This window comes from Zophobas morio, unplaced genomic scaffold (genome assembly GCF_036711695.1).
Source record: "Zophobas morio isolate AGI-343-1 ecotype UQ-CSIRO unplaced genomic scaffold, CSIRO_AGI_Zmor_V1 ptg000014l, whole genome shotgun sequence".
NCBI classification, from domain to species: Eukaryota; Metazoa; Arthropoda; class Insecta; order Coleoptera; family Tenebrionidae; genus Zophobas; species Zophobas morio.
The window spans coordinates 25,393,218-25,420,333 of record NW_026972119.1 but is presented as its reverse complement, the minus strand read 5'-3'; the positions used below and the strand labels follow the sequence as shown (position 1 = coordinate 25,420,333).

Genomic DNA, 27,116 nt, shown 5'->3' with positions numbered 1-27,116 from the left:
AAAGTTTAACAATGTTCACTGACACTTTGTTTCAACTGCCCGCATAACATTGCCAACTTAATCACGAAAAAAGTTACTGTTTTGCGCGCTATACTTAAATGTCATTATTTTGAAACCATAAAACGCAAAAAAAAAACACAGCGACTCACAGTACAAAACATCTATTTATTTAATAATATGAAAATATATCAGTTTGTTAGAATTGGTTACCTATATTAAGGTGTACATTAAATAACTAGTAAAAATTTACTTACTTACATCATGAAATGATTAAACATTTTAAACCCATGTACAAATTTGGAAAAGTACTAAATAATGCAACGCTTTGTTACCCTAGATATGTCAGCGCGATTGAGTATTTTGTTATGATGTACGAGTATCCAGAGTCGGCCTCAGCGACAAGCACCCTTCCACCCAGAAATTCGGCCTCTCGAGCATGCTCTTCCACAGGGTGAGCTCTTTCCCGGTCGCGTCCATCCAGTCGACGGTCTTCCCGTAATGTTTACCTGGAAGCAGGGAATGGAATTACGGTTTTTGGGAGTAGGGGGACCTACCTGTGCCCAGCGAAAATCGTACACCACCTAGGAACTCGTTACTTGCTAATCGGTCGTGATCCCACACCGTCAACTCCAAACAACGCTCCGCCAATTCCTGAAGTGTGACATCATCGTAAATAAACGTGTGGTTCCAAACTGGATTAACAGTTCTTTTCGCTACCGGAGTCTTCTGTTTGGCACTGCGTCCTTTATCAGGCAGGAGATAGCTGTAAAGACGCATTTTTAAAACCGGTCGTGGAAATTTCAACAGTTCATGGAGTTAATTTGTCAGATGAAAAAAATATTAATTGCTGAGGAGAAACAAGTGGGCTTGGTGATGTTTTTATATTTATTTGAGGAATTTGATAGTTTGTGGCACCAAATTTTAATAAAGAAACTTTACTTTTGGAATTTTGCTCCACTAATGATGTGTGGTGCTCCGCAGGGATCTACAATGGGTCCGTTACGATTTATTCTATATATTAATGACCTAGATGTTTAGGGAACTTTTTCAATATCAGAAATTTTCAATACTCTTATGAAATTTTCGGCCTTATTTCGACCATTTTCGAAAATATACAATTTTTTTGCAAATTTCGGCACCTATAAGTTATTTTTGGTTTTATTTTTTCGAAAGTTTCCACCATGTTTCAAAAATCACCCATATGCCATTTACGAAATATGGCAATTTTTAGAACTTTTTTACAAAACTGAATTTCGAACCCAATATTTCTGAATTTTACTCTGGGACCAGAACCGGATTCGAGAAATTGACAAATCGACGAATCAAAAAATCAAAAGTTGAAAAATTTAGAATGTAAAATTGCAAAATTGTAAAATTAAAATATCAGCAACTGAAAAATTGACGAATCGAAACACCGAAAACTAAAAAAATCCAAGAATCGAAAAATTTAAAAATTGAAATACTGCAAAGTAGAAAAATTGAAATGATTCAAAAACGAAAGAATTCAAAAAGAAAAATCGAAAACTGAATAACTGAAAAATCAAAAATTGTAAATCCAAAAACACGAAAATTTGAAAAAATCGAAACACTCAAGAGTAAAAAACCTAAAAATTCAAAAATCACACAATGAAAAATCTAAAAACTGAAAAATCGAAAAATCCAAAATCAAGAATCTGAAACTGAATAATAGAATTAAAATTTTTTAAATTTAATTAATTAAAAATTTTAAAAATCGATAAACAGATATTGCAACATTCAAAAGTAAAAAAATTAAAAAGTGAAAAGTCAAAAACTGGATAATTTAAAAATTAACAAATTGAAAAATCGGAAACTGAATAACTGTAAAATTGAAAAATCTAAAACTGAATAAACGAAAAATTGAATATTCAAAAACTGAAGACCCGATAGATTTAAAAATTCAAAACTGGGACAACGAAAAATCAAAATCTGGAAAATTGAAAACAGAATAAATGAAACATTGAAAATCGAAAAATTGAAAACTGGAAGATTGGAAAATTAAAAATTCGAAGATCGAAAAACTGAAGATTTGGCAAGTTCTAAAACTCAAAACTAGGAAATTGGAAATTGCAAACTCGAAACTTGGAAAATCGAGAATTTGAGAAATTGAAAAACTGGTACACATACTGAAAAAAGAAAAATTAAAAAATCAAAAAGGAATAAATGAAAAATTGAAAATCGAAAAATTGAAAACTGGAAAATTTAAAACCTGAAAAATCGAAAAATTGAAATATGAAAACCTGAAAATTCGAAAATCGAATAACTAAAAATCAAACAATCGAAGAATCTAAAGATTTTGAAAAATGAAATATCAAAAACTGAATAACATAAAATTGGAAAATCCAAAACTGAAAACTCAACAAACTCAAAAATTGAAAAATGGAGATTTGAAAAATCGAAAAGTCGAACAAACGAAATCTTCAAAAATCAAAAACTAAAGATCGAAATCTGGAAAAACGAAAACGGGAAAATACAAAAATTGAAAATCGAAACGTGGAAAACCCGAAATGTGAAAAATCGAAAAATGAGGTTTTGAAAAATGAAAAATTGAAAATCGGAAACTTAACAATTTACAATTTAAAAATCGAAAAAGTGAAAACTGGAAAATTCAAAAATTAAAAATTCAAAAACTGAAAATTTAAAAAAATTTAAAAATGAAGTATCGAAAAATCGAAAATTGAAAAATCCAAAAACTGAAGACTCGACTCAATTCCAAAACTGAAAAATGGAAAATAGAAAATTCGAAAAACTGAAAAATTGATACCTGGAAAATTGAAAATTGGAAAAATCGAAAACCAGAAAATACAAAAACTGTGGAATCGAAAACTTGAAAAACAAAAACTATAAAATTGAAAACTGAATACGGAAAAATTGCAATATAAAAAAAATGAAATTCCAATATCGAAAAACTGAACATCGAAAATTGGAAAATTCAAAAAACGAAGAACTGAAAGATTTTGAAAATTGAATTACCGAAAAATCGAAAATTGAAAGATCCGTAAATTGAAGAATCGACAACTTGAAACTGGATAAGTGAAAACCCAAAAAATTGAAAATCGCAATAATGAAAAATCGAAAAATCAAAAATATTAAATACTGAAAAATTGAAAAGTCAAAAATTGACCATGAATCATTGAAAAATTTAAAAATCGAAAACTGAAATAATGAAAAAATGAAAAACTGAAAAATTAAATAATTGAAAAATTAAAAATCAAAAAACTAGAAAACAGAAAATCCAAAAACTGGAATATGAGAAATTGAAAAATGGAACACTGAAGAACCGAAAAATTGAAATATAAAAAAAAATTGAAATTTGAATATCGAAAAAATGAACATCGAAAACTTCAAATTTCAAAAACCAAAGATTTTGAAAGTTGAATTATTGAAAAATCTAAAACTGAAAAATCCATAAACTGAAGAATCGACAAATTCATAAATTAATAACTAGATAAGTGAAAAACCAAAAAACTGAAAATCACAATATTGAAAAATCGAAAACGGGAAAATACAAAATCTTGAAATCGAAAAATTTGAATATTGAAAAAATGAAAAATTGAAAATCAAAAAACTGGAAAACAGAAAATCCAAAAGCTTACTAAAGAAGCGAAAAATTGGAAAATCGAAAATTTGAATAATCAAAAAGTTGAAATATTGGAAAAAAAATGAAAAATCGAAAAGTTGAAGTATTGAAAAAAAAAGAAATGAAAAATCGAAAACGGAATAAACGAAACATTGGAAATTGAAAACTGAATAACGGAAAATTTGAAAATCGGAAAACTGGTAAATCCAAAAATTGAAAACTGAAAAATCGAAAAATTGTGAACTGGAAAATCCAAAAAGTAAAGAATGGAAAAATTTTAAAATTGAAATATTGAAAATTGAAAATTGAGTAATCCTAAAACTGACGATTCGATAAATTCAAAAATCGAAAATTTGAAAAATCGAAAAATTGAAAACCGAAAAATGAAAATTGAAAACTGAAGAACTTAAAAATTTTGAAAATTGAAAACTTGAAAATATAAAAACTGAAGAACCTAAAAATTTTGAAAATTGGAATATTGAAAAAATGAAAATTGAGATTTCCAAAAGCTAAAAAATTTACAAATTCAAAAATTGAAAACTGCATATGTAATTCAAAAGGCGACAAATTGAAAATTCGAACCTGAATCATTGAAAAATTGAAAAATCGAAAGCGAGAAATTCCAAAAACTGAAAAATCAGTTAACTGAAATATTGGAAAAAACAAATTGAAAAATCGAAAACTTACAAATTCAAAAAACTGAAGAACCGAAAAATTAAAAAATCGAAAACTGGATAAGTGAAAAATCGAAAACTGAATATGTAACTGAAAACTCAAAAAAAGGAAAACTGAAAAACGGAAAAATCTAAAGTTTGAAAATCCAAAATGAAAAATCCAAAACTGAAGAATTGACAAATTCAAAAATTGAAAAGTGGATAATTGGAAAATTGGAAAATTAAAAATCTAAGTGCAGAAAAATCGAAAAACGGAAAATTGAAAGACAGAAAATTCGAAACTTGAAAATCGAAAAATTTAAAGATCGAAATAATGAAAAATCTAAAAATTAAAAATCCAAAAACTGAAGACTCGATAAATTCAAAATCTAAAATAAAAACTGGGGAGATTGAAAGATTGAAAATTTTAAAAATCCGAAATTAAATATGTAAATTGAAAGTCGAAAAACTGAAAAGTAAAAATCAAAAAAGTGAAAAATCGAATATGTATTGAAAAAATGAAAAATTGAAGAATCGATAACAAAATATGAAACAAAAAATCGAGAAATTGACATATTGAAAAGAAAAATCAAAAATCGAAAAATTGAAAACTAGAGAATTCAAAAACTGAAAAGTCAAAAAACAGAAATATAAAAAAAGGAAAATTGAAATTTGAAAAATCCAAAAACTAATGAATCGATTAATAAAAAATCGAAAATTGAACAATTGAAAAATTGGAAAATCGAGGACTGGAAAGTCAAAACACTGAAAAATCGAAAAACTGAAATATCAACAACATAAAAATTAAGAAATCGACAACTTTAAAATTGAAGAATTAAAAACTTCAAAAATTGAAAAGTGCATAAGTGAAAAATCCAAAACTGAAGAAATGACAAATTCAAAAATTGAAAACTGGAAAACTGGACAGATTGAAAGATCGAAAAATTAAAAAATCAAGAATTGAATAAGTAAACTGAAAATAGAAAAATTCAAACATTGAAAATTTGAAGTTTTGGACGGGGAAATTCAGAAACTAACGGAACGAAAAATTGAAAAATCGAACCTGAATCATTGAAAAATTGAAAATCGAGAACTTGACATATTGAAAAGAAAAATCAAAAATCGAAAAATTGAAAACTAGAGAATTCAAAAACCGAAAAATCAAAAAACAGAAATATAAAAAAAGGAAAATTGAAATTTGAAAATCGAAAAACTGAAGATTCGAAAATTTCAAAAACTGAAAAGTCCGAAATTGAAAAATCCAAAAACTAATGAATCGATTAATAAAAAATCGAAAATTGAAGAATTGAAAAATTGGAAAATCGAGGACTGGAAAGTCAAAACACTGAAAAATCGAAAAACTGAAATATCAACAACATAAAAATTAAAAAATCGAAAACTTTAAAATTGAAGAATTAAAAACTTCAAAAATTGAAAAGTGCATAAGTTAAAAATCCAAAACTGAAGAAATGACAAATTCAAAAATTGAAAACTGGAAAACTGAAGACTCGACAAATTGAAAAATTGAAAACTGGACACATTGAAAGATCGAAAAATTAAAAAATCAAGAATTGAATAAGTAAACTGAAAATAGAAAAATTCAAAAGCCGAAAATCGAAATACTGAAAAAATGTAAAATTTAAATTAAAAATTTAAACATTGAAAATTTCAAGTTTTGGACGGGGAAATTCAGAAACTAACGGAACGAAAAATTGAAAAATCGAACCTGAATCATTGAAACATTGAAAATCGAGAACTTGACATACTGAAAAGAAAAATCCAAAAAACGAAAAATTGAAAACTCGTGAATCCAAAAACTGAAAAATCGAAAAACTGAGATATAAACAAAAGAAAATTGAAAATTCAAGAATCGAAAATTTTAAAAACTTAAAGGTCAAAACTTGCAAATTCCAAAAATTTATTCACACTATGTTCATGATCTGCTTCAATTTTTGTCAAATTTCTCTACAGTTGATAAATAATACCTACTATTACCATTTAGTCCAAAAGAAGGCGGTTTACGGTAAACACATTTTATTCAACATCATAAAGCTTATTCTACTATGTTTGATGTTCTTTTTTGTCATATTTCATTCTGTTCTATATTTCGCATTTAATTTAACTTTGTAAATGGCTACTGTCGTAAATAAAGTATTACTATTATTATTATTATTAGAATTATATTCATTTAAGTAAAGAGGATTCTAGCACGACCAAGCCTGCGCTCACCTTTTGCAGAAGGGATCCGACGACCCGTTCGCCTTCACCGCCGTCAGACACTTCGCCTCCTTCACCAGCACGTGCAGCATCCCCCTCGACCTCTTCCCCTTCTTGTGCACCGTCATATCCGGCGGAACAAACTTCAGACACACAATGATATCACCCTTGAATGATAACATGTCGTCGAAGGGCTCAGTCTGCAACACACCCTCACCGTCAGCCCCCAACCTACTCACTCCACCCTCACTCACCCTTTCCTGGAGGTTGTACCACATGGGGGTGGGATCATCGAAGACTTTATTCTCTAAAGTCATCATGACCTCCCCCAGGAAGTCGTTCCGGCCGAACATGTCCGAGTGCCACACCGTCAGCCACAGCGTCCGCGTCTCGAGCTCGTTCAGCGATATCTGGAACTTGAGGGTCTCGTCGAAGACCGGGTTCAGGGTGTGCTTCTTGACTTTCGTTTTCCGCTTGCCGCTTTTCGATTTGTCGGGGAGCAAGTAGACTTTGACGTAGGGGTCAGAGCGGTTTCGTTTGATGTCGACGGGAGCTAGGTCCTTGCATTGCTTGATGTGGATTTCGAGCGCTTTGGCTTTGTAGTTGTATTGGAGGCCGAACTCGACTTGGCCTCGGACCGCCACGGTGCCGTATCTGCCCTCGCCGGCACCGGAGTACACGCTGGCCATGGAGTCGGAACGCAACTGGAAAATGGGGGAAAGTTAGTGGTTTTTTGAGATGGTTTAGTGATATTCTGAAAACTTTTTTTCTTTATGTTAAATTTTTAATTTTTGGAGGATTGTACAAGTTTAAGTAACTTGTACCAGTATCAGGTAAAATCCCGGCCCAGGGGCGTACTTTCACTTTTTCACGAAATTTAACTCAGCTGCTCAGCTCTCACAGGCACATAAATGCTGACTAAATCTAAAAATGTGTATTAAACAAGTGTACACATGAGAATCTAATCGGTTTTATGCCTGTGTAATGAACCCGAAGCATTTAACTCTGATTCACCACTATTTTCTGATAACACAACTCGTAATTTTGTGAAATTTAAGAGCAATATCCGAAATTACTGGACTGATTGTCGTGAAATTTTAGTTTATGTGTCAAGTTTTATAAAAAAATACTTCTATGAAATTTTGAAAATGGAAGTTTCAGGTTTTGTGATTTTTCAATTTTTCTTTGAATTTAAATTTTTCAATTTTCAATTTTTGGGCTATTTCAATTTTTGGGCTATTTCAATGTCTCGATCTTTATATTTCTCGAAGTTTGAATTTTCCAATTTCTCGATGTTTGAATTTTCCAATTTCTCGATGTTTTTCGGTCTTTAGATTTTTCCATTTTCAAATTTTTGTTTTGTGTATCGATTTTTCAATTTTTTGTTTTTAAATCTTGATCTTTAGATTTCCCGATTTCTCGTTTTTTGGTTTTTCAGTTTTTTGATTTTTCATTTTTTTTAAATATTACATTTTTTTACGATTTACAAATTTTTTAATATATCAATTTTTCGTTTTTCCGAGTTTTCAAATCTTCAACTTTTTGACATTTCCAATTTCGGGAATTTTTCCATTTTTCAAGTTTGCAATATTTTAGTTTTAGATTTTATCGGTTTGTCGATTTTTCAACTTCTTCACTTTTTGATTTCTCGATCTTTTGATGTTTCGACTTCTCAAAGTTTCAATTTTTCAATATTTCGATGTTCCAATTTTTCGGCTTTTCGATATTCGAACTTTAAATTTGTTTCCTTTTTGATTTTTTCGATTTTTCAAATTTTTATTTTTAGATTTATCGTTTTCTGATTTTCAATTTTTAATTTTTTTTAAATTTTTCGTTAACTGTTACATTTTTTACGATTTTTTAATCTTTTAATATTTCAATTTTCGAGTTTTTGAATTTTAAACATTGCAATTTTGGGATTTCTTTTATTTTTGAATTTTTCAATTTTGCGATACATTTTAATTTTAGATTTTGTCGGTTTGGCGATTTCTCGATCTCGCCACTTTTTGACTTCCCGATGTCTCCGTTTTTTTCTGTTTCGATTCTAGGACTTTTCGAAATCGTGATTTTCGAATTTTCCATTTTTCCATATTCGAATTTTCAATTTATTTCCTTTTTGAATTTTCCATTTTTTAATTTTTCGATCTTTTAATTTTTCCATTGTTTAAATTTTTTCGATTTTGGCCTATTTCAGTTTTTCGATTTTTATATTTTTCGATGTTTCAATTTTCCAATTGCTCGATATTTCGATTTTTCAGTTTTTAGATTTTTCAATTTTTGGTTTTTTTAAATGTTACATTTTTTACGATTTTCAGTTTTCGATTTCTCGGTTTTTCGGCTTTTTGATTTTCAAACTCATAATTTTCGAAATTTCGTTGTCCATATTTCAACCCTTGGATTTTTTGATTTTTCGAAATCTGAATTTTCGAAATTTCGGTTTTCCGATTTCTCGGTTCATCAATTTTTGGGTTCCTAAATTTTCAATTTTTCAGATTCTTGATTTCAGTTTTTTGAGATTTTTCGACTTTCCAATTTTTCGATATCTCAGTTTTTGGATTTTTCTGTTTATCGATTCTTCAATTTTTTTCATTCTTCAATTTTTTGATATTTGAGCTTAAGTATTTTTCAGTTTTTCGTTTTTTCAATTTTTTTGAAATATTAATTTTTTGATTTCTTGAATTTTAGGTTTTCCCATATTCGAATTTTCAATTTATTTCCTTTTTGATTTTTGAGTCCTTCAATTTTCCAATTTTCAATTTTTCTTTTTCTATTGTTCAGCCTTTCGATTTCTCGACAATTACACTTTTCTTCGATTTTTCAGTTTTTCGAGGTTCTTCAGGTTTAAATTTTTTGGTTTTCAATTTTTCGATTTTGGCCTATTTCATTTTGTCGATTTTTATGTTTTTCGATGTTTCAATTTTCCAATTGCTGATATTTCGATTTTTCATATTTTCCACATTTCAGGATCGAGATTTTTCAGTTTTTAGATTTTTAACAATTTTTGGTTTTTTTAAATGTTACATTTTTTACGATTTTCAGTTTTCGATTTCTCAATTTTTCGATTTCTCGGTTTTTCGGCTTTTTGATTTTCAAACTCATAATTTTCGAAATTTCGTTGTCCATATTTCAACCCTTGGATTTTTTGATTTTTCGAAATCTCGATTTTCGAAATTTCGGTTTTCCGATTTCTCGATTCATCAATTTTTGGGTTCCTAAATTTTCAATTTTTCAGGTTCTTGATTTCAGTTGTTTGAGATTTTTCGACTTTCCAATTTTTCGATATCTCAGTTTTTGGATTTTTCTGTTTATCGCTTCTTCAATTTTTTGATATTTGAGCTTAAGTATTTTTCAGTTTTTCGTTTTTTCAATTTTTTTGAAATATTGATTTTTTGATTTTTGAGTCCTTCAATTTTCCATTTTTCAATTTTTCTTTTTCTATTGTTCAGCCTTTTGATTTCTCGACAATTTCACTTTTCTTCGATTTTTCAGTTTTTCGAGGTTCTTCGGGTTTAAATTTTTCGGTTTTCAATTTTTCGATTTTGGCCTATTTCATTTTGTCGATTTTTATGTTTTTCGATGTTTCAATTTTCCAATTGCTGATATTTCGATTTTTCAATTTTTCCACATTTCAGGATCGAAATTTTTCAGTTTTTAGATTTTTCGTTTTTTTAAATGTTACATTTTTTACGATTTTCAGCTTTCGATTTGTCAATTTTTCGAATTCTCCGTTTTTCGGCTTTTGGATTTTCAAACTCTCAATTTTCGAAATTTCGCTGTCCATATTTCGACTCTTGGATTTTTTGATTTTTCGAAATTTCGGTTTTCCGATTTCTCGATTCATCAACTTTTGGGTTTCTAAATTTTCAATTTTTCAGGTTCTTGATTTCAGTTTTTTGAGATTTTTCGACTTTCCAATTTTTCGATATTTGAGTTTAGGGACTTTTCAGTATTTCGCTTTTTCAATTTCTTTGAAATATAATTTTTTTGATTTCTTGAATTTTTGACTTTTCTATTTCTCGTTTTTGATTTATTAGTTGTTGAATTTTCAATTTTTTGTTTTTTAAATTTTAGATTTTTCAATTTTACAATCTTCTTTAAATTTAAATTTTTTCAATTTTTAATTTTTTGATTTTTGGGCTGTTTCAATTTCCCAATTTTTTGATTTTCCGATATTACAATCTCCCAAATGCTCGATGTTTTGATTTTTCATTTTTTCGAGTTCCCAATTTTTCCACGTTCCTCAGTACCGAGATTTTCAATCTCTGGATTTTTCAATTTATCGATTCTTCAATATTTTGATTTTTCAATTTTTTCCTTTTCTCAATTTTTCGATCCTCTTTAGATTTAAACGTTTCAGTTTTTAATTTTTCGATTTTGGGTTATTTCAGTTTCTCGATCTTTATATGTTCTAATTTTCCTTTCTTTTTTTCTTTAATTTGTGCATTTTTCAATTTTTCGTTTTTTAAATGTTACGTTTTTTATGATTTTTTAAATTTTTAATACTTATTTCAATTTTCGATTTCTATATTTTTCGATTTCTCAACTTCTCAACACTTCAATTTTGGGAATTTTTCCATTTTTGGATCTCAATTTTTCGGTATTTTAATTTTAGATTTGTCAGTTTGTCAATTTTTCCACGACTTCTTCACTTTTCGATTTCTCGGTTTTTAGATTTTTGAAACTTTCCAAATTTCGTTTTGTCTATATTTCGACTCTTGGATTTTTCGAAATTTCGATTTTGGAATTTTGGGTTTCTAAATTTTCGATTTTTCAATATTTTGATTTTCCCTTTTCTCGATTTTTCGATATTTTCAGATTTATAATTCTTCAATTTTTCCGGTTTCTGAGATTTTTTTGACTTCAGTTTTTCGGTATCTCAGTCTTTCGATGTTTCAATGTTTTAGGATTTTCCTGTTTATCGCTTCTTCAATTTTTCGATTTATCGATTAATAAATTTTTTTATATTTGAATTTTGGGATTTTTATATTTTTCGATCCTTCAAATTTTTTTGATATTTTAATTTTTTGATTTCTTAGATTTTAATTTTTTTGATTTTTCAGTTTTATCAATTTTCGATTTTTTTAATTTTCCAAATTTGCATTTTTCGATTTTGGGCTATTTCGATTTCCCGACTTTCTCGATCTTCAGAAGCTTCGATTTCTCGATGTTTCGATTTTTCAGCTTTTAGATTTTTCAAACTTTCAATTTTCGAAATTTCGTTTTGTCTATATTTCGATTCTTGGATTTTGCGATTTTTCAGATTTTCGGTTTTCTGATTTCTTGGATTTACGTTTTTCGATATTTAAATTTTCAATTTGTTTACTTTTCGATTTCCCGTTTCTTCAATTTTTTTAAATTTTGATTTTCCCATTTCTCGATTTTCAGATTTTCAATCTTTTATTCACATTTTCAATTTAAATTTTTTCAGATTTTTCGACTTTCCAATTTTTCAATTTCTCGATTGATCAATTTGAGTTTTGGATTTTTTTTAAATTTTTCAGTTCTTCAATTTTGTTGATATTTTAATTTCTTGATTTCTTGAATTTTAGACTTTTCGATTTCTCGTTTTTGATTTTTCAATTTTTCGTTTTTTAAATTCTACATTTTTTGATTTCTCAATTTTTGGTTTTTCCAGTTCTATAAATTTTTCGATTTTTTTTAAAGTCAAATTTTTCAAATTTTAATTTTTCGATTTTGGGGTATTCTGATTTCTCGATGTTTCAATTTTCCGATTGCACGATGTTTCCATTTTTAAATTTTGAATTTTTAGATTCCACGATTTCACGTTTTTGGATTTTTCAATTTTTCGATTTTACGTTTTTTTTTTGATTTCTTAATATTTCAATTTTGCAATTTTTCCATTTTTCGGGTTTTAGATTTCTCTGTGTTTCTACTTTTCAACATTTTGAAGTTTCCATTTCTCCCTTATTCGGTTTTTAGATTTTTCAAACTTTTAATTTTCGAAATTTCGGTTTTCTGGTTTCTCGGATTTTCGATTTTTCGATTTTACAGTTTTCTTTAAATTTAAATGTTTTCCTAATTTCCCAATTTTTTTTGATTTTTCATTTTTTCGAGTTCCGAATTTTTCCACGTTCCTCAGTACTGAGATTTTCAATCTCTTGATTTTTCAATTTTTCGATTCTTCAATATTTTGGTTTTTCAATTTTTTCCTTTTCTCAATTTTGGATTTTTAACTTTCGATTTCTCGGATTTTTCAATTTTTCGATCCTCTTTAGATTTAAACTGTTCAGTTTTTAATTTTTCAATTTTGGGTTATTCAGTTCGTCGATCTTTGTATGTTCTAATTTCCCTTTATTTATTTCTTTAATTTTTCGATTTTTCAAGTTTTCGTTTTTTAAATGTTGCATTTTTTAATTTTCAATTTTCGATTCCTATGTTTCTCGATTTCTCAACTTTTCAACACTTCAATTTTGGGAATTTTTCCATTTTTGGATCTCAATTTTTCGGTATTTTAATTTTAGATTTGTCAGTTTGTCCATTTTTCCACGACTTCTTCACTTTTCGATTTCTCGGTTTTTATGTTTTTTAAACTTTCCAAATTTCGTTTTGTCTATATTTCGACTCTTGGATTTTTCGAAATTTCGATTTTCGAATTTTGGGTTACTAAATCTTCGATTTTTCAATATTTTGATTTTCCCTTTTCTCGATTTTTCGATATTTTCAGATTTATAATTCTTCAATTTTTCAGGTTTTTGAGGATTTTTTGACTTCAATTTTTCGGTATCTTAGTCTTTCAATGTTTCAATGTTTTGGGATTTTCCTGCTTATCGCTTCTTCAATTTTTCGATTTCTCGATTAATAAATTTTTTTGATATTTTAATTTTTTGATTTCTTAGATTTAAATTTTTTTTGATTTTTCAGTTTTATCAATTTTTGATTCTTTTAATTTTCCAAATTTGCATTTTTCGATTTTGGGCTATTTCGATTTCTCGATTTTTTGATTTCCCTATTTTTCAATTTTTCGATTTCTCGACTTTCTCGATCTTCAGAAGCTTCGATTTCTCGATGTTTCGATTTTTCGGCTTTTAGATTTTTCAAACTTTCAATTTTCGAAATTTCGTTTTGTCTATATTTCGACTCTTGCATTTTGCGATTTTTCAGATTTTCGGTTTTCTGATTTTTTGGATTTACGTTTTTCGATATTTAAATTTTCAATTTGTTTCCTTTTCGATTTTCCCATTTCTCCATTTTGCGATTTTCAATCTTCTATTCAGGTTTTCAATTTCAATTTTTTGAGATTTTTCGACTTTCCAATTTTTCAATTTTTCGATTGATTAATTTGAGTTTTGGGTTTTTTTTTAATTTTTCAGTTCTTCAATTTTTTTGATATTTTAATTTTCTTGAATTTTAGACTTTTCGATTTCTCGTTTTCGATTTTTCAATTTTTCGTTTTTTAAATTCTACATTTATTTATTTCTCAATTTTTGGTTTTTTCAGTTCTATAAATTTTTCGATTTTTTTTTAAGTCAAATTTTTCAAATTTTAATTTTTCGATTTTGGGGTATTCCGATTTCTCGATGTTTCAATTTTCCGATTGCACGATGTTTCCATTTTTAAATTTTGAATTTTTAGATTCCACGATTTCGCGTTTTTTGATTTTTCAATTTTTTGACTTTGCGTTTTTTTTTTAATTTCTTAATATTTCAATTTTGCGATTTTTCCATTTTTTGGGTTTTAGATTTCTCGGTGTTTCTACTTTTCAACATTTTGATGTTTCCATTTCTCCCTTATTCGGTTTTCTGGTTTCTCGGATTTTCGGTTTTTCGATTTTTGGGTTTTTGAATTTTCGATTTTTCAATTTTTCCGTTCTTCAGTTTTTACACTTATCAATTTTTTTACTTTTTTTGTTCAGCTTTTCCATTGCTCAACTATTCTACTTTTCGATTTTCTACTATTCTATTTTTTACTTTTCTCAAATTTTCAGTTTCATTCTTCAGTTTTTCGTCGCATCTACGCTTAAAATAATTCAAAAGTGGCCCAGCCCACCCACCCCGTTTTCTACTTAATCGCTCATTTTATTTACTGTAAGAGCGAGATTAAATTTATTTTTTCATTTTTCTTCTTCGCGATTGGCTCATACTTTGTTTGCCAACTAGGAGTTTCAAGTTTTGGATAACGGCACCGATTTTCTGCGATGATAAAATTTAATCTTCACAAAATAAGTTTGATAGGTTGCTTGTAAATATATAGTTTATCTAATGTTTGTAGTTTGAAATTCTCCGAAGTATCCTTTGTTTCGTAAGAAATGTAAATAATAGATAGCCTGTATTCCGACGAGATTTTTACAGTTAACGTTAATAAAATATTGGAGTGTATTACAAATTTAATAATTTATCTCCGAACTAAAACGCTAAAGCGCGTAGTAATTTCTCAGAAGAACATTCTTTTTACAAAAAAAGTAATCCAAACCAGCCTCCAAATTTTGTGTCGTCACAATACTCCCGTTTTTTTGAGCATTTACAAAAAAAATCCTTTTAAGGTTAATTATAATATCACTCGTTTTCTATGTGTTTCATGTTGAATTGGGGCTACACAAAATCCCTAAGCAATGCATATTACATGAGACTCTTTGTCATTCCGCTTCTATTCCTGATAAAATTAATTTTTTTCGTTTCCTCTTATATTTTCCAAATTAAAATTTTCCTTTGTTTACTACGTTATGATTCAGAATTAATTTAAAACCTCTTTTAATAATTTTTAAGTCCACCTGCAGCAAAATGTTCTATAATTTAAATTAAAATTATTTTTGAAATAGAGTCGCGTTGCTAGTGGATCGTATAGTTACCAACTTAAGCGGGAATAATCTATAAGCATACACTGTTTAGATCTTATCTGTGTAACACAATGTATGTAGATAGAGAAATTTAAACAAAATACTTCACAGCCTTCACATGAATATAGAACTATCTCAAGGGTCAGTACTTGCCCCTCCTCTCTTCTTAATTTTTATAAACGACTTCCCATCGCCTTTCCAACTTACGACAATTTAAAAAGAACATGTTACATTTTCAAGAAATTCAAATATAATTATTATTAATTAATCTGTATTAGGCATCGTCTATTAACCTCAGAACGCAGAAACTTGAACCGAGGTGGCGTAGGCAAATGAAATTTTTTCGAAATCTCACGTACCCCCAGACTCGACAGACTGCTTCTTTGGTGCATCACGACCAGCCTGTCGATGTCGTCGTCGGCGGTGACGCTGGCCCAATCCTGACTGGAGACCGATCCGGTGCCCCTCCTCGAGCCGGGTGCGACGGGACTAGGAGTGGCGCTTTTGCTCCCGTTTCTGGACGCGAGCATGGGTGATGAGTGCGCTTCTGATATGCTGACATCATCTGCAAAAAATAATCTTGTTACAACAAAAAAAATCAAAATTGTCGTCACTAGCAACAATATTAAGAGTAGTCATTGAAATGAAGAGGGGTTACGTGGGCGGGGCTACTGCTTGCTTATAAAACCCTTTAGAAAAAAGCTAAACTCAGCCCCGCCCACCTCTTTTCTCTATTTCACTGCCTTATTTTGACAAATTGTAGAATCTAAGATTAAATCAAAGTAAAAAGTGGCCTCGCCCACCCACCTCACTTCCGTTTTGATCATTCATTCTTATTGGCTATGAAGAACGAAAGTTGGGTTTTATATTGATACACAATTTAATTTTTACTAAATTGTTTCAATTTTTAGATTTTGCAATTTTTCGATCAGCGATTTCACGACTAGTCAGTTTTTAAATCTTTTGAATCTTTATTAAAACTAAATTATTGGTTGCCATCTTTACGCGTACATTACGTCGGAAAATCGAGCATATCAAATTCTACCCAACTTTAGATATTTGTAAGACTGAAGACTTAAAAAAAACTTTGAAGATTCTTAAAATTTTGAAGATTGAAAAGGTTAAAAAGATTCCAGAAACTTTAAAAATTCTGTGTATTTCAAATTTCCAGCGATTCTAAAAGTTCCAAAGATTTCGAATATTACGAGTGTGTAAAGATTCTAAAGTTTCTAAAGATTCTGAGGCTCAAGATTTCAAAAAAATCTGAGGACATTAAAGTTTTCAAAGATTCGGCATATTCCAGAAATTTCAAAAATTCTGGATATTCCGCAACTTTAGAATTTTATAGGTTGTAAAGATGGGAAAGATTCTGGAGATTCTACCGATTCTGAATGAAGACACTAATGGTTCTAAAGATTCTCACAATTCTGAAGATTATCAGTATTTGAAAGATTGAAGATTCCAAAATATCTGAAAACTTCAAGGTTACGAAGATTTTGAAGAATATGACGATTTCAATGATTTCAAAGATTTCAGAAATTCCAAAGGTTTCAGAGATTCCAGGGATTCCAAAGATTCTGAATATTCTGGAAATTCTGAAGGTTATGAAAACTCAAAAAATTGATAGATTTCGAGTATTTCAAAAGCTGAAGTTCCAAAAAATTTGGAGTGTTCGAAAATAAGATTCTAAAGTTACAAAGGTTGATTTTCGAATTATCAATTCTTCAATTTTTCAGGGCTTTTCAATTTTTCGATTTTTCAGTTTTATCAATTTTTAAATTTTTTAATTTAATTTTTAAATTTTTTCGATATTTTAATTTTAGATTTTTGGGTTTCTAACTTTTCGATTTTTCTATATTTTGATTTTCCCATTTCTCGATTTTTCGATATTTTCAATTTCCATTTCTTCAATTTTTTAGGGTTTTGATTTCAATTTTTCCAGATTTTTCCACTTTTTAATTTGTCGGTATCTCAGTTTTTCAAATTATCTGGTATTTGAATTTTTTGATTTCTTGGATTTTAAATTTTTCAATTTTTCAGTTTTACCAATTTTTGATTTTTTTAATTCAACTTTAAAATTTTTAAAATTTTAATTTTTCGATTTTGGGCTATTATGATTTTCCTATTTTTCAATTCTTCGATTTCCCGACTTAAACATTTTTCAGAAACTCCAATTTCTCCATGCTTCGAACTTTCGAATTTTAAATTTTCCGATTTTTAAATTTTTGGATCTCAATTTTTCGATAGTTTAATTTTAAAATTTTCGGTTTGTCGATTTCTCGACTTCTGCATTTTTCGATTTTTCGGCTTTTAGATTTTTCCAATTTTCAATTTTCGAAATTTCGTTTTGTCTATATTTCGACTTTTGAATTTTGCGATTTTTTTCTATTTTCGATTTTCGATATTGGAATTTTCAATTTGTTTCCTTTTCGATATCTCGATTCTTCAATTTTTCAATATTTTGATTTCAATTTTTCGATGTTTCAAGTTTTGGTATTTTTCTATTTTTTCAATTTTTGATTGATCAATTTAAATTTTCGGATTTTTTTTTCAGTTCTTCAATTTTTTTGATATTTAAATTTTTTGATTTCTTAAATTTTAGATTTTTCGATTTCTCAATTGTTTCACTTTTAGATTTTTTGAGGTTACGAAGATTCTGAAGAATATAAAGATTTCAGTGACTTCAAGGATTTCAGAAATTCCAAAGGTTCCAGAGATTCTATTTTTTAAAGATTCTGAATATTCTGAAACTTCTGAAGGTTATGAAAACTAAAAAAATTGATCGAATCCGAGTATTTCAAAAGCTGAAGATCCCAAAAAATCTGAAGTGTTCGAAAATTTTGAAGATTCTAAAGTTACAAAGGTTCAAAAGGTTTCAGAAATTTAAAAAATTTCGATACTGGAGATTCCAGAGATTCAAAAAATTCGAAAGATTTTCGATATTTCAAAGTTTTCTGTTTACCGTTTTTATCAATTTTTTGATATTTTAGTTTTCTCATTTCTTGAATTTTTCCATTTTTGGATCTCAAGTTTTCGATATTTAAATTTTAGATTTTTTGGTTCGTCGTTTTCTCGACTTCTCCACTTTTCGATTTCTCTGTTTCGGTTTTTAAATTTTTCAGACTTTCGAAATTTCGTTTTGTCTATATTTCGACTTTTGGATTTTTCGAAATCTCGATTTTCCAATTTTCAATATTTTGACTTTCCCATTTTTCAATTTTTCAGGGTTTTGATTTCAATTTTTCGAGATTTTTCGACTTTTCAATTTTTCGTTTGATCAGTTTTTGATATTTAAGTTTAGGAAATTTTCAGTTTTTCGATCCTTCAAATTCTCTGGTATTTGAATTTTTTGATTTCTTGAATTTTAAATTTTTCAAATTTTAATATTTCGAATTTGGGCTATTACGATTTCCCTATTTTTCAGTTCTTCGATTTCCCGACTTAAAAATTTTTCAGAAGCTCCGATTTCTCGGTGTCGATTTTTCGAATTTTAATTTTTTTAAATTTTGAATTTTTAGAACTTCTATTTTGGGAATTTTTTCGATTTTTCGATTTTTACATTTTTCAAACATTCAATTTTCGAAATTTCGGATTTTCGGTTTTCCGATATTGGAATTTTCAATTTGTTTGCTTTTCGATATCTCGATTCTTCAATTTTTCAATATTTTGATTTCAAATTTTCGATGTTTCAACTTTTAGGATTTTTCTATTTCTTCAATTTTTTTTCGAATTTTAATTTTTTCGATTTATCGATTGATCAATTTGAGATTTGGGATTTTTTTTTCTTCAATTTTTTTGATATTTTAATTTTTTGATTTCTTAAATTTTAGATTTTTCGATTTCTCATTTTTGAGTTTTCAGTTTTTCATTTTTCAATTTTTCGTTTTTTAAATTCTACTCCTACATGTTTTGATTACTCAATTTTTGGTTTTTTCAATTTTTTCAATTTTTCGATTTTTCAATTTCTTGAGTTTTCAATTTCTCCATGTTTCCATTTTTCAATATTTCGATTCTTGGATTTTTCGAAGTCTCGATTTTCGAATTTTCGATTTTCCAATATTAGAATTTTCAATTTTTTTCCGTTTCGGTTTTTCGAATTTTGGATTTTTTACTTTTGGATTTCTCAATTGTTTCACTTTTAGATTTTTTGAGGTTACGAAGATTCTGAAGAATATACAGATTTCAGTCACTTCAAAGATTTCAGAAATTCCAAAGGTTCCAGAGATTCCAGCGATTCTAAAGATTCTGAATATTCTGGAAATTCTGAAGGTTACGAAAACTCAAAAAATTGATCGAATCCGAGAATTTCAAAGGCTGAAGGTCCCAAAAAATCTGAAATGTTCGAAAATTTTGAAGATTCTAAAGTTACAAAGGTTCAAAAGGTTTCAGAAATTTAAAAAATTCCGAGACTGGAGATTCCAGAGATTCAAAAAATTCGAAAGATTTTCGATATTTCAAAGTTTTGACATTTGTCTGTTTGCCGTTTTTTCAATTTTTCGATTTTTCAATTTTTTGATATTTTAATTTTAGATTTTTCGGTTTGTCGATTTCTCGACTTCTCCACTTTTCGATTTCTCTATTTTTCGGTTTTTAAATTTTTCAGACTTTGGAAATTTCAATTCTTCGATTTCTCAAATTTTCGATTTTTGGGTTTCTAAATTTTCGACTTTTCAATATTTTGACTTTCCCATTTTTCAATTTTTCAGGGTTTTGATTTCAATTTTTCGAGATTTTTCGACTTTTCAATTTTTCGATTGATCAGTTTTTTGATATTTAAGTTTAGGAATTTTTCAAATTTTCGATCCTTCAAATTTTCTGGTATTTGAATTTTTTGATTTCTTGAACTTTAAATTTTTCGATTTTTCAGTTTTATCAATTTCTGATTTTTTTAATTTAATTTTTAAATTTTTCAAATTTTAATTATTCGATTTTGGGCTATTACGATTTCCCTATTTTTCAATTCTTCGATTTCCCGACTTAAAGACTGTTCAGAAGCTCCGATTTCTCAATGTTTCCATTTTTCGAATTTTAAATTTTTTAAATTTTGAATTTTTAGAACTTCAATTTTGAGAATTTTTACATTTTTGGATCTCACTTTTTCGATATTTTAATTTTACAATTTTCGCATTGTAATTAAATATTAATAATTATTAAATAATAATTAGTAGTTACGGATTCTTGGTCGAAACACTGGACTACTGTGAATGCGCTGTATACTTAGCAATTTAATTTAGCAAAAAAGTGGACGATAATTATTATCGACATGAGTGTGCGTCATCCTTATCAGTACGAACGTGGAAATAGGCTCCTTGATACGTACTATAATTAATATCAAGCTTAATTGATAATTTTTCCTGTTTACACAGCCAACTAAAATACTCATACTTATTTATTCATTCGAAAAACTTAATGCATATTTTTTAGAAGATCCGGTTATGGGTGCATTACGGACAGCCTACATATTAAACGTCATCAGTTTTGCGTCCACTACAGCAATAATAAAAAAATTGGTCTAAAGAGTTTAGACAGTACTTCCCTCGCTGTCGGAAACTTGACGACTGCATGCCTATTGTGTTTTTTTTCTCATTACATTTTTGTAGTGGGAATTTAAAAAAAAATTGCGATGACGTCATCAACATTTTTGCAAGGACACGTATATCAGTTGGGATAGATGTAGTGTAATACTAAGAATAAAATTATTATATTCTCAAATTTTCGGGAAAATGAATTGGGTCGTTTGAATATTGATTTGTAATAATCAATAAAATAACGAAACAATTTACTCACGTATACCTACGTATCAGAGGCAACTGAAAATCGTGTATGTATAAACATTGTTAATTTAAGATGACAGGGGTAACAGCATACGTGAGAGCCAAACACAGAAACTGTAAACAAAACGACCGTCGGTTTTATTGCTTCGACTTCCGCTTATTATATAAAACATTGGGTTTTATTTTAATTCTTGACGGTGAAATTCACAATTGGTTGATTATAAACATGTCTATTTCACATTCGCGGAATCAAGTGAACGCATAAAACAAATGCAGGTCTGTAATGTTAAAGTCGATGTAAATAAGCGTGCTACCCTTATGTTTCAACCGAGTTTTTCCTTTAACAAATTTTGTGTCTACCAAATTGGGTTGGTTGGGGTGTAATACTAATAATAAGTGTTGCCTTTAATTTAATCAATAAAATAAATTGACTTCATTAATTTTTTTGAACCACCTCTTAAGAAAATCTAAAAAATATGAATGGAATGATAAATCACAAGTACAAACTCATCATATTTTTTGCATTTTAGATAGGATTTATTCAGCAAAATTTAAGGGTGACGTCATCAATTTTTTTAGGAGGGATGAACAAATACATTTTGAACAAAAGTTTACCATGCTTATAATAACTTTAAAATATTCCCAAGATTTCAAAGCATTCGGTTTTGTAATTCCTGATTAAATCGATAAAATAAATTCACGCCTTCATTAATTTTTTTGAGTCACCCTGCATATGCAAATCCAAAAATATGAATGGAATGATAAAATCACAAGTACAGACTCATCATATTTTGTACATTTTAGATACGATTTATTCGGAAAACTTTTGAGCTGACGTCATCAGTTTTTTGTAGAAGATAACCAAATATATTTTGACTAAAAATTTATTATGCTCTTTATAACCTTAAAACATCTGCAAGATTTCAAAGCATTCGGTTTTGTAGTTCCTGATTAAATCAATAAAATAAATTTACGCATTCATTAATTTTTTTGAGTCACTCTGAATATGCAAATCCAAAAAATATGAATGGAGTGATAAATGACAAGTACAGGCTCATCATATTTTGTACATTTTAGATATGATTTATTCGGCAAACTTTCGAGCTGACGTCATCAAGTCTTTGGAGGGGATAAGCAAATATATTTTGACTAAACATTTATTATGCTCTTTATGACCTTAAAACATCTGCAAGATTTCAGAGCATTCGGTTTTGTAGTTCCTGATTAAATCAATAAAATATATTTACGCATTCATTAATTTTTTTGAGTCACCCTGTATATGCAAATCCAAAAAATATGAATGGAGTGATAGATCACAAGTACAGACTCATCATATTTTGTACATTTTAGATATGATTTATTCCACAAACTTTTGAGCTGACGTCATCAAGTTTTTGGAGGGGATAAGCAAATATTTTTTGACTAAAGATTTATGATGCTCTTTATAGCCTTAAAACATCTGCAACATTTCAAAGCATTCTGGTTAGCAGATTAAAAATTAAATTTCAAAATGTTGTTTTATAATTTTGATTTTTTTTCCAAAAATCTGGACGTTTCGGGTGAAAAGTCGATTCAGAGTTGTAAACTACATGTGTAGGACTATGTTATTTTATACAATTGAAAACCCATTTACTATGTACAATTTTGAAGTGACGTCATCGCTTTAGTGGTGGGGATGATTCGACAAATTTTGGTTAGCGTTTTACCATCTACATGATATTCTTAATAGGTATAAGTACAAAATTTCACAACAATCGGTCGAGTACTTTCGGAGATTATCTGTCTAATAAAAATCCGTGACAACAGAGGGACAGACGGACAGACGGACAGACGGACGGACAGACGGACAGACGGACGGACAGACGGACAGACAGACGGAAATGGGAGACCTATTTCTTCGTCTTCTAGGGGTCATGAAAGATCGAGAAAACGTAAAAGTAGAGAGTCGGCCGACGGACTCGATTACAATACTTCCTTTGCTTACGCTCGGGAAGTAAAAAGGAAAAAAATATACATTTCTTTACTAATTTCACACAATTTGTGCAGTTTTGTGGAATATTTTTGCCCAGTGTTTTACCCAAACCTTGACCTTCCCTTTAACGTGACTTACAAAACATCAAAAACGTTCTGCTTTTCATCATCATTAATCAAAATACTTCCTATACACTTCGGTTATATTAATTGTTTTGTTTCTCTTGTAATAGTAAGCGTTCTTGGGATGGAGGTTTGTGAATTTATAATTCTGTTAACTCATTGTTTTTTTTTTATCGTGATAATATTTACAGAATTTTGCTGCACTTTTCTATATAAAAATATTTCCTGTTCAAACAGCGTTTATCAATTTTTAGCGAGGCCAAAAATATTTACGACGACTAACATAACAATATCGTCAACAACGCTGCTCTCAAAATTTAGCCAAAATCAGATAAGCGATTTCTGAGATACTTAACAGATAAAAAAATCGAAAACACTAGTTAACATGGAAAATGTTTATAAATATTTTTAAACGCCCAAAAATAAACAGCCAACAATGCACAATTTCGCAATGCAATTAACCGTTTTACTGCAAGTTCGATAACGCATTTTTAAAACCGCGGCTCGCAATTAACATTATCATTTTAAATGGTATGACTAAACTGCTGATAGTTCGTTAACACAAAAAATTATGCAGGTTCTGACCTATAAATGCCGTTGTTTTTCAGAAGGTAATAAGTTAATAACTAATAATTGCACTGTTTCGAGTTTTTAACGAAGAAAGTCAAGATATATGGTGTAGTATTGTTGTTTTAAAATTTCTGCAACAGCTGGTGTGCTATTAACCGGTAATTAAATATTAAGAATTATTAAATAATAATTAGTAGTTACGGATTCTTGGTCGAAACACTGATTACTGTGAATGCGCTGTATACTTAGTAATTTAATTTAGCAAAAAAGTGGTCGATTTTACGTTTTTTTTTAATTTTTTAATATTTCAATTTTGCGATTTTTCGAAGTCTCGATTTTCGAATTTTCGATTCTCCAATATTCGAATTTTAAATTTTTTTCCGTTTCGGTTTTTCGAATTTTGGATTTTTTACTTTTCGATTCCTCAATTGTTTCACTTTTAGATTTTTTGAGGTTACGAAGATTGTGAAGAATATAAAGATTTCAGTGACTTCAAAGATTTCAGAAATTCCAAAGGTTCCAGAGATTCCAGGGATTCTAAAGATTCTGAATATTCTGGAAATTCTGAAGGTTATGAAAACTCAAAAAATTGATCGAATCCGAGTATTTCAAAAGCTGAAGGTCCCAAAAAATCTGAAGTGTTCGAAAATTCTGAAGATTCTAAAGTTACAAACGTTCCATAAATTCCAGAGATTCTAAAAACTCGAAAGATTTTCGATATTTCAAAGTTTTGAGATTTTTCTGTTTATCGCTTTTTTAATTTTTCTTCGATTTTTCAATTTTTCAATCATTTGATATTTTAATTTTCTCATTTCTTGAATTTTTCCATTTTTAGATCTCAAGTTTTCGATATTTTAATTTTAGATTTTTCGGTTTGTCGATTTCTCGATTTCTCCACTTTTCGGTTTTTAAATTTTTCAGACTTTCGAAATTTCGTTTCGTCTGTATTTCGACTTTTGGATTTTTCGAAACCTCGATTTTCGAATTTTCAGTTCTTCGATTTCTCAAATTTTCGATTTTTGGGTTTCTAAATTTTCGACATTTCAATATTTTGACTTTCCCATTTTTCAATTTTTCAGGGTTTTGATTTAAATTTTCCGAGATTTTTCGACTTTTCAATTTTTCGATTGATCAGTTTTTTGATATTTAAGTTTAGGAATTTTTCAATTTTTCGATCCTTCAAATTTTCTGGTATTTGAATTTTTTGTTTTCTTGAATTTTAAATTTTTCGATTTTTCAGTTTTATCAATTTTTCATTTTTTTAATTTAATTTTTAAATTTTCAAATTTTAAATTTTCGATTTTGGGCTATTACGATTTTCCTATTTTTCAATTCTTCGATTTCCCGACTTATAAATTTTTCAGAAGCTCCGATTTCTCGATGTTTCGATTTTTCGAATTTTAAATTTTTCGATTGTACAATTTTTTAAATTTTGAATTTTTAGAACTTCAAGTTTGGGAATTTTTCCATTTTTAGATCTCCATTTTTCGATTTTTCGGCTTTTAGATTTATCAAACTTTCAATTTTCGAAATTTCGTTTTGTCTATATTTCGACTCTTAGATATTGCGATTTATCAGATTGTCGGTTTTCCGATTTTTCGTTTTTTCGACATTGGAATTTTCAATTTGTTTCCGTTTCTTTCATTTTTCAATATTTTGAATTTCCCATTTCTCGATTTTTCGATTTTCAGATTTTCAATCTTCTATTTTTCAGGTTTTTGATTTTTCGATGTTTCAAGTTTTGGGATTTTTCTGTTTATCGTTTCTTCAATTCTTCTTCGAATTTTCATTTTTTCGATTTATCGATTGATCAATTTGAGATTTGGAATTTTTTTTTTCAGTTCTTCAATTTTTTTGATATTTTAATTTTTTGATTTCTTAAATTGTAGATTTTTCGATTTCTCTTTTTTGATTTTTCAGTTTTTCATTTTTCAATTTTTCGTTTTTTAAATTCTACTTCTACATGTTTTGATAACTCAATTTTTGTTTTTTTCAATTTTTATCAATTTTTCGATTTTGGGCTATTTTGATTTCTCGTTTTTTGATTTTTCAATTTGTCGATTTTACATCTTTTTCTTTAATTTTTTAATATTTCAATGTTGCGATTTTTCCATTTCTTGAGTTTTCAATTTCTCCATGTTTCTATTTTTCAATATTTCGATTCGTGGATTTTTCGAAGTTTCGATTTTCGAATTTTCGATTCTCCAATATTCGAATTTTCAATTCTTTTCCGTTTCGGTTTTTCGAATTTTGGATTTTTTACTTTTCGATTTCCCAATTGTTTCACTTTTAGATTTTTTGAGGTTACGAAGATTGTGAAGAATATAAAGATTTCAGTGACTTCAAAGATTTCAGAAATTCCAAAGGTTCCAGATATTCCAGGGATTCTAAAGATTCTGAATATTCTGGAAATTCTGAAGGTTATGAAAACTAAAAAATTGATCGAATCCGAGTATTTTAAAAGCTGAAGGTCCCAAAAATCTGAAGTGTTCGAAAATTCTGAAGATTCTAAAGTTACAAAGGTTCCAGAAATTCCAGAGATTCTAAAAACTCGAAAGATTTTCGACATTTCAAAGTTTTGAGATTTTTCTGTTTATCGCTTCTTCTTCGATTTTTCAATTTTTCAATTATTTGATATTTTAATTTTCTCATTTCTTGAATTTTTCCATTTTTAGATCTCAAGTTTTCGATATTTTAATTTTAGATTTTTCGGTTTGTCGATTTCTCGACTTCTCCACTTTTCGGTTTCTAAATTTTTCAGACTTTCGAAATTTCGTTTTGTCTATATTTCGACTTTTGGATTTTTCGAAATCTCGATTTTCGAATTTACAATTCTTCGATTTCTCAAATTTTCGATTTTTGGGTTTCTAAATTTTCGACTTTTCAATATTTTGACTTTCCCATTTTTCAATTTTTCAGGGTTTTGATTTCAATTTTTCGAGATTTTTCGACTTTTCAATTTTTCGATTGATCAGTTTTTTGATATTTAAGTTTAGGAATTTTTCAAATTTTCGATCCTTCAAATTTTCTGGTATTTGAATTTTTTGATTTCTTGAACTTTAAATTTTTCGATTTTTCAGTTTTATCAATTTCTGATTTTTTTAATTTAATTTTTAAATTTTTCAAATTTTAATTATTCGATTTTGGGCTATTACGATTTCCCTATTTTTCAATTCTTCGATTTCCCGACTTAAAGACTGTTCAGAAGCTCCGATTTCTCAATGTTTCCATTTTTCGAATTTTAAATTTTTTAAATTTTGAATTTTTAGAACTTCAATTTTGAGAATTTTTACATTTTTGGATCTCACTTTTTCGATATTTTAATTTTACAATTTTCGGCATGTAATTAAATATTAATAATTATTAAATAATAATTAGTAGTTACGGATTCTTGGTCGAAACACTGGACTACTGTG

At 28.3% G+C, this 27,116-nt stretch overlaps 1 protein-coding gene across 3 annotated transcripts in view; it reads right to left on the bottom strand.

Moving 5' to 3' along the window:
- Positions 1 to 145: 145 nt before the first annotated feature.
- LOC135128706 (uncharacterized) overlaps positions 146 to 27,116 on the bottom strand; it is a 309,373-nt gene continuing 282,402 nt past the window's right edge. For 2 of the 3 annotated variants that reach the window (XM_064055730.1, XM_064055733.1), the window contains 5 exons: positions 15,556 to 15,827; positions 6,723 to 7,172; positions 6,481 to 6,668; positions 555 to 763; positions 146 to 506 (listed from right to left, as the gene is read on the bottom strand). In XM_064055730.1, the coding sequence (XP_063911800.1) occupies positions 364 to 506; positions 555 to 763; positions 6,481 to 6,668; positions 6,723 to 7,172; positions 15,556 to 15,827 (1,262 nt within the window). In that variant the 3' untranslated portion in view covers positions 146 to 363. The remainder of the gene's footprint in view (positions 507 to 554; positions 764 to 6,480; positions 6,669 to 6,722; positions 7,173 to 15,555; positions 15,828 to 27,116) is intronic. The other variant, XM_064055731.1, reaches the window with a different exon arrangement.